The sequence below is a fragment of the Notothenia rossii genome (genome assembly GCF_949606895.1).
Source record: "Notothenia rossii genome assembly, chromosome: 10".
Classification (NCBI taxonomy): Eukaryota; Metazoa; Chordata; class Actinopteri; order Perciformes; family Nototheniidae; genus Notothenia; species Notothenia rossii.
Window position 1 is genome coordinate 1,736,657 of NC_136908.1, and position 10,821 is coordinate 1,747,477.

The following is a 10,821-nucleotide window of genomic DNA, read 5'->3' on the forward strand; positions in this document are numbered from 1 at the left end:
CTCTGATCTTGTACTTGAGTAAAAGTAGAAGTACTCTGATCTTGTACTTGAAGTAAAAGTAGAAGTACTCAGGTCTTGTACTTGAGTAAAAGTAGAAGTACTCAGATCTTGTACTTGAGTAAAAGTAGAAGTACTCAGATCTTGTTCTTGAGTAAAAGTAGAAGTACTCAGATCTTGTACTTGAAGTAAAAGTAGAAGTACTCAGATCTTGTACTTGAGTAAAAGTAGAAGTACTCAGATCTTGTACTTGAGTAAAAGTAGAAGTACTCTGATCTTGTACTTGAGTAAAAGTAGAAGTACTCTGATCTTGTACTTGAAGTAAAAGTAGAAGTACTCAGGTCTTGTACTTGAGTAAAAGTAGAAGTACTCAGATCTTGTTCTTGAGTAAAAGTAGAAGTACTCAGATCTTGTAGTAAAAGTAGAAGTACTCAGGTCTTGTACTTTAGTAAAAGTAGAAGTACTCAGGTCTTGTTCTTGAGTAAAAGTAGAAGTACTCAGGTCTTGTACTTTAGTAAAAGTAGAAGTACTCAGGTCTTGTACTTGAGTAAAAGTAGAAGTACTCAGATCTTGTACTTCAGTAAAAGTAGAAGTACCAGAGTGTAGGAATACTCTGTTTCAGTAAAAGACCTGCATTCAAAATGTTCCTCAAGTAAAAGTAGAAAAGTATTCTCATCAAAATATAGTGAAAGACAGTAAAAGTAGTCATTGTGCAGATTGGTCCATTTCAGAATAATAGATATGATATGTTTTATAATGATTGATCATGAAAGTGTTCTCAAAGCTGGTAAAGGTGCAGCTAGTTTGAATGACTTTGTATACTGCAGGGTAGCTGGTGGATTTACTCCAGGTGGAACTAAAGTCTGATTTAACACTTGATTATATTTCACATCATTCATCCAGATCTGAGAAGTAACTAAAGGTATAAATACATGTAGTGGAGGAAAAGTACACAGTAGCATAACATTGAAATACTCAAGTAAAGTACAAGTACCTCAAACTTTTACTTATCCATCTAATAATAACTAAATAATTGAAGCTCTTCTCACCACAAGGTGTCGCCAGCTTCATCTCCATTACTTACGCAATCAACTGTTTTTAATCTGTAAACGACAACATGATCCAACATGACCAGATGATGCCAATCCTCCACAATTACATTTATTGAATTAGTTTTTGCTCTGTGAGTGTAAAGATGTGTGGGTGCTCCCTGATAGTCTGGGGGTAAAGGGAGGGAACAAAAGATTAAATAAAAGAGAGGAAACTCATCTGAAAAACCACAATATATATTTTAATTACTCAAAAGCAAAGAGGGCTCACTAAACATTTAAACAAACGTACTAAAGGCTAAATAAAAAAAGTAATCAATATAAAAAGGTAACATGGAGCTGAGCTCCTAATACTGAACCCTCCTGTCAGGTTCCTTTCTCCTTCCTCACTTCCTGTCTGTTCAAACTGCTCTAACATTAACACAACAAACATCATCATCACCAAATGTTATTGAACTCCTTCAAGCTGTAAACAAAGTCTCTCCTGGTCACATGAATACCTGCAGTGAGTAAACAAAGTCTCTCCTGGTCACATGAATACCTGCAGTGAGTAAACAAAGTCTCTACTGGTCACATGAATACCTGCAGTGAGTAAACAAAGTCTCTCCTGGTCACATGAATACCTGCAGTGAGTAAACAAAGTCTCTACTGGTCACATGAATACCTGCAGTGAGTAAACAAAGTCTCTACTGGTCACATGAATACCTGCAGTGAGTAAACAAAGTCTCTACTGGTCACATGCTGCTGTGGAGGATATCACGAGGCCTGGAGGCCATCACATGTCAAACACAATAGTTATGATGTAAATCAGTCAGATTTGACCCGAACACGACAGGACGGTTCAAAAACACGAGTCCCAACGAGTGCCAAGTGTCCCACAGAGACAACACACTGATCACACACACCATGCAGAGCAGGAGGGAGAGGAGGTGAAGCTGCTGCAGCTCTCCTCAGCCTCTGATGAAGGCGAGGGTTTGGGATCACCTGAGAGAGGCTCACCTGGGGACAGACAGGTCGGGGAAGAGACACACAGTAACACAGGGCTCAGAGAAACCACCTGTCAATCATTAGCTGCTGCTTTCAGGGAGAGAGAGAGAACAGCTCTCACTCCTGTTGAGGGTTGAAGTAGAAACAGCTGAAACAAAGTGAAACACAGCGTCAGGTGTTCAAACATCAACAGGTGTTACATTTCTCTGGTAGAAGCACTGCTCAGCGTTCACAGGTCGATGTCCAGACGCTCTCTGACTCTCTCTCTGCTTTGCCTTCATTCATTATTGCTTTCATTTCAAACGCTGAGGTCAGATCTGGAAACTCTTGTGTTGTATGATGTAGTTTGTCCTGATAGAAGGCCTGATGTGTGCAGAGAGCTGCACTGAACCACAACACCTTCACATACGTACACATAGAGAACATCATTCAATGGATATGGACTTGGTAGAGGACCTCTCCTCCAAGCAGCTGATGCTTTGATAGCTCACAGGTCTGTGTCAAATAACACACTCTCACATCACTCACTCTGAAGTCAATGGCACACAGAGCAGTGAGACCCTACTGCCCCCCCCCCCCCCCCCCCCCCCCCCCCCCAGACTGCAGAGTGTCTGATCTGTAGCTCACTGTTACATCCCAGAAGATTAATAATAATATTTATCATATTTCCGCACCTTAAAGAAACCAAATAGTGCAAGAGAATGGAGCACGGGACGCTATGGTGCAAGTCAGATGTAGATTAAAGTGAACTGTGTTCTAGAGTAGGATGAGATAAATACTGTTCAGTGGAATCAGATAAAGAACCCAGTGTGTGATCCTACAGTGTGTGTGAGCAGCACGAGGACAGAGACAGAAGAATAAAGCATGTCTGCATCTTCTCACTCAGGCAGCACAAGATCAGCTTTCACTCCTAGAAAGTCCTAGAAAAGACAAATTAAACTTAATGTGCATTTAAAAAAAGAGGAATAGTTTCGGCAAAAACTAAAAGGTACCATGGGGTCAGATTAGAATTTTCCAAAGAGTGGTTCATTTAGCACGACACATTTGAAATAACTAAAGGACAAGTTATACAGGAAAGTAGAAAGAAAGGTAGGTGAAAGTTAGCACTGATTGAGAGTCAGAGCTAAACATTTCAGATGTGTGTATCTCACACTGCACTGTAACTTTCATTCATGTATCTTTGCTTCTAAATGATTGTTTTTAAATGTCAATTTATAATATGTTTCTTAATGCTCTTAATGTTTTTCATTTTTGTAAAGCACTTAGAATTGCCTTGTGTTGAAATGTGCTCTATAAATAAACGTGCCTTGCCTTTACTTTCGATTCACAACCTGACTGAGCCAGATTTACCAGCAACAAGTGACGCGACGCTCAGACTGAATTCTCATTGGCTCAGAGGACCTGGTGTTACCTCTCTTCTGTGTGTCTCTCTCTCATTGACATCCCGCTCTGCTGAAAGGACGGCTGTGTTTCTGTGGATAAAGAACCTTTCACACAGAAAGCCTCGTGAGATCAAGATGAAGTTAAAGATGTTGCTGTTTCTGCTTGTCCTGGGAATAGTAGGCCCACACTGCACATCTGCACGTGAGTCTTTTTATTCTTTACGTTGGAAAATAAGAAATGCTTCATGTGTTTACTCTTTACAGTAGAGGAACTAAGGCCCCTAAAAGTTGAGTTGAGGTACCCCTACCCGAGGTACCACAAAGCACAACAATGTTTTTTCATTACTTTAATTCGTCTAGTTTATGAAACGGATTGTTACAAATATTTTACAGCAAAATAATTTTTTTGGGTTAATGTTTGGATCTCTCCCATATCCGAAAATATTGAAAATGTGCGCTCCTCTGAAGGGGGGCAGTGTTGGCCTTATCTCATGTATCTCTACTACATAATTGTCAGAATTTTACCAAATTTGGCCTAAATGTTCACAGAGAGGTAAAGCATACAATAAAGCAACGACAATAGCAATACCTTTTACCTTCTTTGTAATTTTAACACTTAAACACACATAATTCATAGGCGGAAATGGAATAGGACATTTAAAATGCAAAAGGTATGTTTATGCTTTTCTGTCATTTTTAAACTAAAGTGTCCAATCACCCAAAAATGTCATTTATATGAACCAGAGACTCTTATCTTTTCATAAAAATTGTTTGTTTGACTATTCACTTCCCCCTCTGATGTCATCAGCCTCTAACAGCTAACCAGTGCAACCAAAATGGCCGTCAGAATGGGGCTCTGTGGGCGTCCCTGTGTGAAGGGAAGGACTCAAAGCATATAAGAGATCAACATATTATATATCTACATTATATTAGAGCTCAACATAGATTATTGATAACGAAAACTATGACGAAATGTATATTTAGTTGACGAGACGGGACTAAGGTGTTAATGGTGGACTATCAGACATTCAAAATGCAGCATATTTTCTCCCAATTGTCCGTCTTGTCTGTCAAAATGCATCTTTCAATTCAATTTAATTCAATTCAAAACCTTTATTTATCCAGGTAAAATCCCATTGAGATCAATGATCTCTTTTTCAAGGGAGACCTGCAGCAGTAGGTTCCACATGAAGACATAAAAACATAAACAACAGAACAACAAAAGGACATACAGCAAAGATTACAGGGATTACAATTTACATAATATCTATCCACATGTACAGGTACCAACAGCATCTGACTGTGGAGCATCCAACCGAGCTTTAAAAACATGTAGTGGTACCAGCTTGGTCATTTTCCATTCTTTTTGCAGACTGTTCCAAGTTAGTGGAGCTGCACATCTAAAAGCTTTCTTCCTTAAGACAGTCCTAGCACTTGGCACATTTAATAAAACCACAGCATGAGATCTCAGGCAATAAGTACTTTCAATTTGCCGAGAGATCAGGGAGCAGATATAAGATGGTACTTTATCCAACATGGCTTTGTAAATGAAAATGTACCAGTGACTGAGCCTCCGTACAGGAAGTGATGGCAAAACCGCCTTGGTATACAGTGTACAGTGATGGGGGGGGGGAGAAATGCACAATTTTCGACTTCCTTAACTCGTAGCTCTGTTGCCCCGATTACGATCAGGTGTGCAGAGGAGGGAGAAGTACTCAGAACTTGAAGTTAAGTAAAACAAATACCAGAGTATACTCTGTTACCGTAAAAGTCCTGCATTCAAAATGTTCCTCAAGTGAAAGTAGAAAAGTATTCTCATCAAAATATAGTGAAAGACAGTAAAAGTAGTCGTTGTGCAGATTGGTCCATTTCAGAATAATAGATATGATATGTTTTATAATGATTGATCATGAAAGTGTTCTCAAAGCTGGTAAAGGTGCAGCTAGTCTGAATGACTTTGTATACTGCAGGGTAGCTGGTGGATTTACTCCAGGTGGAACTAAAGTCTGATTTAACACTTGATTAGATTTCACATCATTCATCCAGATCTGAGAAGTAACTAAAGGGATTAAATACATGTAGTGGAGGAGAAGTACACCATGTACCTCTGAACTGTAGAGGAGTAGAAGTACTAAATAGCAACACATTTAAATACTCCAGTAAAGTACAAGTACCTCAACATTTTACTCAAGTACAGTACAATATAATAACATAATTATATATATTTTATTTATTTCACATTTAAATAAAGCAATGTTAATTTGTTTAGTTTTTTTCTATAAATAACAAAAAGTACCTACAAGAATACTAAAAGTCCCACATCGATAAGCAGTATCGATAAGAGTAGTAGTACCGTTAAAAACCTTAACGATACCCATCCCTAGATATTACACAAGTGTTAAGAGAGTGAAATGTTGCTTTTACGAATTTCAACACTTGAAGAGATGTTGTAGTGCTACGACCCTTAGATAGAAAAAGAATTAGCTAAACTTGCTGAATTGTACAAATAGCATACTGTGAAATGTGTGAGTTGTCATTATTAAGGACGGCAATAGCATGAAGAATATCACTATTCATTGTATTCTAGCATCTAGGTTCATCTAGGAATTAGGCTAAATGTCATCCTTATATGACGGATTTGAATGGAATAACAACAATTGGTTATATCAAGTATGCAAATACAGAGAGCCTCAGTGTATACATATACTAGGGCTGCTCTGTTATGGCAAACATCGTAATTGCTATTAAAATACCATTAATTGAGCAGCCCTAACCTATACCCTCTATAACGACTTATTCATTGATGATTCTATTCATTATTCATCTTAGATTGTTCTCTTTAAAATGATGTGTAAGTTGGCTGTGCTTGTCTTTAGCCTTGGACAAGTGAGGAAAGACTCAAAGATACTAACATGAAGAGCTGTGGATGCCTTGAGGGGCGACTGTGGCTGTGAGGGAGTGTGGTCGTCTTTCAACCAGAAGGTTGTGGGTTCGATCCCAGCCCATGCAGTCAACATGTCGATGTATCCTTGGGCAAGATACTTAACCCTGAGTTGCTCCCGATGGCCAACAGTGTGTGAATGTGTGTGAATGTTAGGTCCTAGAGGAAGGTACACTGCTCTGTATGAATGGGTGTGAATGGGTGAATGACATGTAATATGTAAAGCGCTTTGAGGGGTCTTAAAGACTGGATAAAGCGCTATATAAGTACAGTCCATTTACCATTTACCCTAGAGGATGCTTCTGCACAGGGTCCAAATGTTGTGCTATGCTCCTGCTAATATTTATGGAAAGAAGATGTTACTGGGTTTATGCAATAACATAAACTAGTTATGTTTAAGGAAAGATTGCGTTTCGGGTTCAAAAATGTTTTTGATATAGTTGTGTATGGCAGGATAACATGATGTAGTAATGTACTAACAAGACAACATGTTTATTTGTCTGCATTATTTTGTGTTTTATTCTTTTTTTATTTTGAATGCATTATTTGTATTCCATACATTTAGGCTATATAACACACATGCAAATACAAAGGACCCCAGTGTATATATACATACTCTATACAACATTAATCTATGCTTTGAGTCCTTCCCTTCACACAGGGACGCCCACAGAGCCCCATTCTGACGGCCATTTTGGCTGCACTGGTTAGCTGTTAGAGGCTGGTGACAGCAGAGGGGGAAGTGAATAGTCAACAAAACTATTTTTATGAAAAGATAAGAGTCCCTGTTTCATATAAATGAAATGTTTGGGTGATTGGACTCTTTAGTTTAAAAATGACAGAAAAGCATAAACATACCTTTTGCATTTTAAATGTCCTATTCCATTCTTTTGAAATCTGTATGTGAGAGATAAACATTGTTTAAAGATTTATAACGACTGAAGTTATTACTTTATTATTCTCTCTCAGGGACTCACTCTACTTTATTATTCTCTCTCAGGGACTCACTCTACTTTATTATTCTCTCTCAGGGACTCACTCTACTTTATTATTCTCTCTCAGGGACTCACTCTACTTTATTATTCTCTCTCAGGGACTCACTCTACTTTATTATTCTCTCTCAGGGACTCACTCTACTTTATTATTCTCTCTCAGGGACTCACTCTACTTTATTATTCTCTCTCAGGGACTCACTCTACTTTATTATTCTCTCTCAGGGACTCACTCTACTTTATTATTCTCTCTCAGGGACTCACTCTACTTTATTATTCTCTCAGGGACTCACTCTACTTTATTATTCTCTCAGGGACTCACTCTACTTTATTATTCTCTCAGGGACTCACTCTACTTTATTATTCTCTCTCAGGGACTCACTCTACTTTATTATTCTCTCTCAGGGACTCACTCTACTTTATGATTCTCTCTCAGGGACTCACTCTACTTTATTATTCTCTCTCAGGGACTCACTCTACTTTATGATTCTCTCTCAGGGACTCACTCTACTTTATTATTCTCTCTCAGGGACTCACTCTACTTTATTATTCTCTCAGGGACTCACTCTACTTTATTATTCTCTCAGGGACTCACTCTACTTTATTATTCTCTCTCAGGGACTCACTCTACTTTATTATTCTCTCTCAGGGACTCACTCTACTTTATTATTCTCTCAGGGACTCACTCTACTTTATTATTCTCTCTCAGGGACTCACTCTACTTTATTATTCTCTCTCAGGGACTCACTCTACTTTATTATTCTCTCTCAGGGACTCACTCTACTTTATTATTCTCTCAGGGACTCACTCTACTTTATTATTCTCTCTCAGGGACTCACTCTACTTTATTATTCTCTCTCAGGGACTCACTCTACTTTATTATTCTCTCTCAGGGACTCACTCTACTTTATTATTCTCTCAGGGACTCACTCTACTTTATTATTCTCTCTCAGGGACTCACTCTACTTTATTATTCTCTCTCAGGGACTCACTCTACTTTATTATTCTCTCTCAGGGACTCACTCTACTTTATTATTCTCTCTCAGGGACTCACTCTACTTTATTATTCTCTCAGGGACTCACTCTACTTTATTATTCTCTCTCAGGGACTCACTCTACTTTATTATTCTCTCAGGGACTCACTCTACTTTATTATTCTCTCAGGGACTCACTCTACTTTATTATTCTCTCTCAGGGACTCACTCTACTTTATTATTCTCTCTCAGGGACTCACTCTACTTTATTATTCTCTCTCAGGGACTCACTCTACTTTATTATTCTCTCTCAGGGACTCACTCTACTTTATTATTCTCTCTCAGGGACTCACTCTACTTTATTATTCTCTCTCAGGGACTCACTCTACTTTATTATTCTCTCTCAGGGACTCACTCTACTTTATTATTCTCTCTCAGGGACTCACTCTACTTTATTATTCTCTCAGGGACTCACTCTGCTTTATTATTCTCTCTCAGGGACTCACTCTACTTTATTATTCTCTCTCAGGGACTCACTCTACTTTATTATTCTCTCAGGGACTCACTCTACTTTATTATTCTCTCTCAGGGACTCACTCTACTTTATTATTCTCTCAGGGACTCACTCTACTTTATTATTCTCTCAGGGACTCACTCTACTTTATTATTCTCTCAGGGACTCACTCTACTTTATTATTCTCTCTCAGGGACTCACTCTACTTTATTATTCTCTCTCAGGGACTCACTCTACTTTATTATTCTCTCTCAGGGACTCACTCTACTTTATTATTCTCTCAGGGACTCACTCTACTTTATTATTCTCTCTCAGGGACTCACTCTACTTTATTATTCTCTCTCAGGGACTCACTCTACTTTATTATTCTCTCTCAGGGACTCACTCTACTTTATTATTCTCTCAGGGACTCACTCTACTTTATGATTCTCTCTCAGGGACTCACTCTACTTTATTATTCTCTCAGGGACTCACTCTACTTTATTATTCTCTCAGGGACTCACTCTACTTTATTATTCTCTCTCAGGGACTCACTCTACTTTATTATTCTCTCAGGGACTCACTCTACTTTATTATTCTCTCTCAGGGACTCACTCTACTTTATTATTCTCTCTCAGGGACTCACTCTACTTTATTATTCTCTCAGGGACTCACTCTACTTTATTATTCTCTCTCAGGGACTCACTCTACTTTATTATTCTCTCTCAGGGACTCACTCTACTTTATTATTCTCTCTCAGGGACTCACTCTACTTTATTATTCTCTCTCAGGGACTCACTCTACTTTATTATTCTCTCTCAGGGACTCACTCTACTTTATTATTCTCTCTCAGGGACTCACTCTACTTTATTATTCTCTCAGGGACTCACTCTACTTTATTATTCTCTCTCAGGGACTCACTCTACTTTATTATTCTCTCTCAGGGACTCACTCTACTTTATTATTCTCTCAGGGACTCACTCTACTTTATTATTCTCTCTCAGGGACTCACTCTACTTTATTATTCTCTCTCAGGGACTCACTCTACTTTATTATTCTCTCTCATGGACTCACTCTACTTTATTATTCTCTCTCAGGGACTCACTCTACTTTATTATTCTCTCAGGGACTCACTCTACTTTATTATTCTCTCTCAGGGACTCACTCTACTTTATTATTCTCTCTCAGGGACTCACTCTACTTTATTATTCTCTCTCAGGGACTCACTCTACTTTATTATTCTCTCTCAGGGACTCACTCTACTTTATTATTCTCTCTCAGGGACTCACTCTACTTTATTATTCTCTCTCAGGGACTCACTCTACTTTATTATTCTCTCAGGGACTCACTCTACTTTATTATTCTCTCTCAGGGACTCACTCTACTTTATTATTCTCTCTCAGGGACTCACTCTACTTTATTATTCTCTCTCAGGGACTCACTCTACTTTATTATTCTCTCAGGGACTCACTCTACTTTATGATTCTCTCTCAGGGACTCACTCTACTTTATTATTCTCTCAGGGACTCACTCTACTTTATTATTCTCTCAGGGACTCACTCTACTTTATTATTCTCTCTCAGGGACTCACTCTACTTTATTATTCTCTCAGGGACTCACTCTACTTTATTATTCTCTCTCAGGGACTCACTCTACTTTATTATTCTCTCAGGGACTCACTCTACTTTATTATTCTCTCTCAGGGACTCACTCTACTTTATTATTCTCTCTCAGGGACTCACTCTACTTTATTATTCTCTCTCAGGGACTCACTCTACTTTATTATTCTCTCTCAGGGACTCACTCTACTTTATTATTCTCTCTCAGGGACTCACTCTACTTTATTATTCTCTCAGGGACTCACTCTACTTTATTATTCTCTCTCAGGGACTCACTCTACTTTATTATTCTCTCTCAGGGACTCACTCTACTTTATTATTCTCTCAGGGACTCACTCTACTTTATTATTCTCTCTCAGGGACTCACTCTACTTTATTATTCTCTCT

At 38.5% G+C, this 10,821-nt stretch overlaps 1 protein-coding gene across 7 annotated transcripts in view; it reads left to right on the top strand.

Moving 5' to 3' along the window:
• LOC307022900 (class I histocompatibility antigen, F10 alpha chain-like) overlaps nucleotides 1–10,821 on the top strand; it is a 151,959-nt gene that overhangs the window by 37,490 nt on the left and 103,648 nt on the right. The window contains exon 1 of one of the 7 annotated variants that reach the window (XM_079655811.1): nucleotides 3,460–3,617. The exons of the other annotated variants lie outside the window; for them this stretch is intronic. Coding sequence (XP_079511937.1) covers nucleotides 3,551–3,617 — 67 coding nt within the window. The 5' untranslated portion in view covers nucleotides 3,460–3,550. Of the gene's footprint in view, nucleotides 1–3,459; nucleotides 3,618–10,821 lie in introns of those variants that run through there. 7 annotated transcript variants of the gene reach the window in all.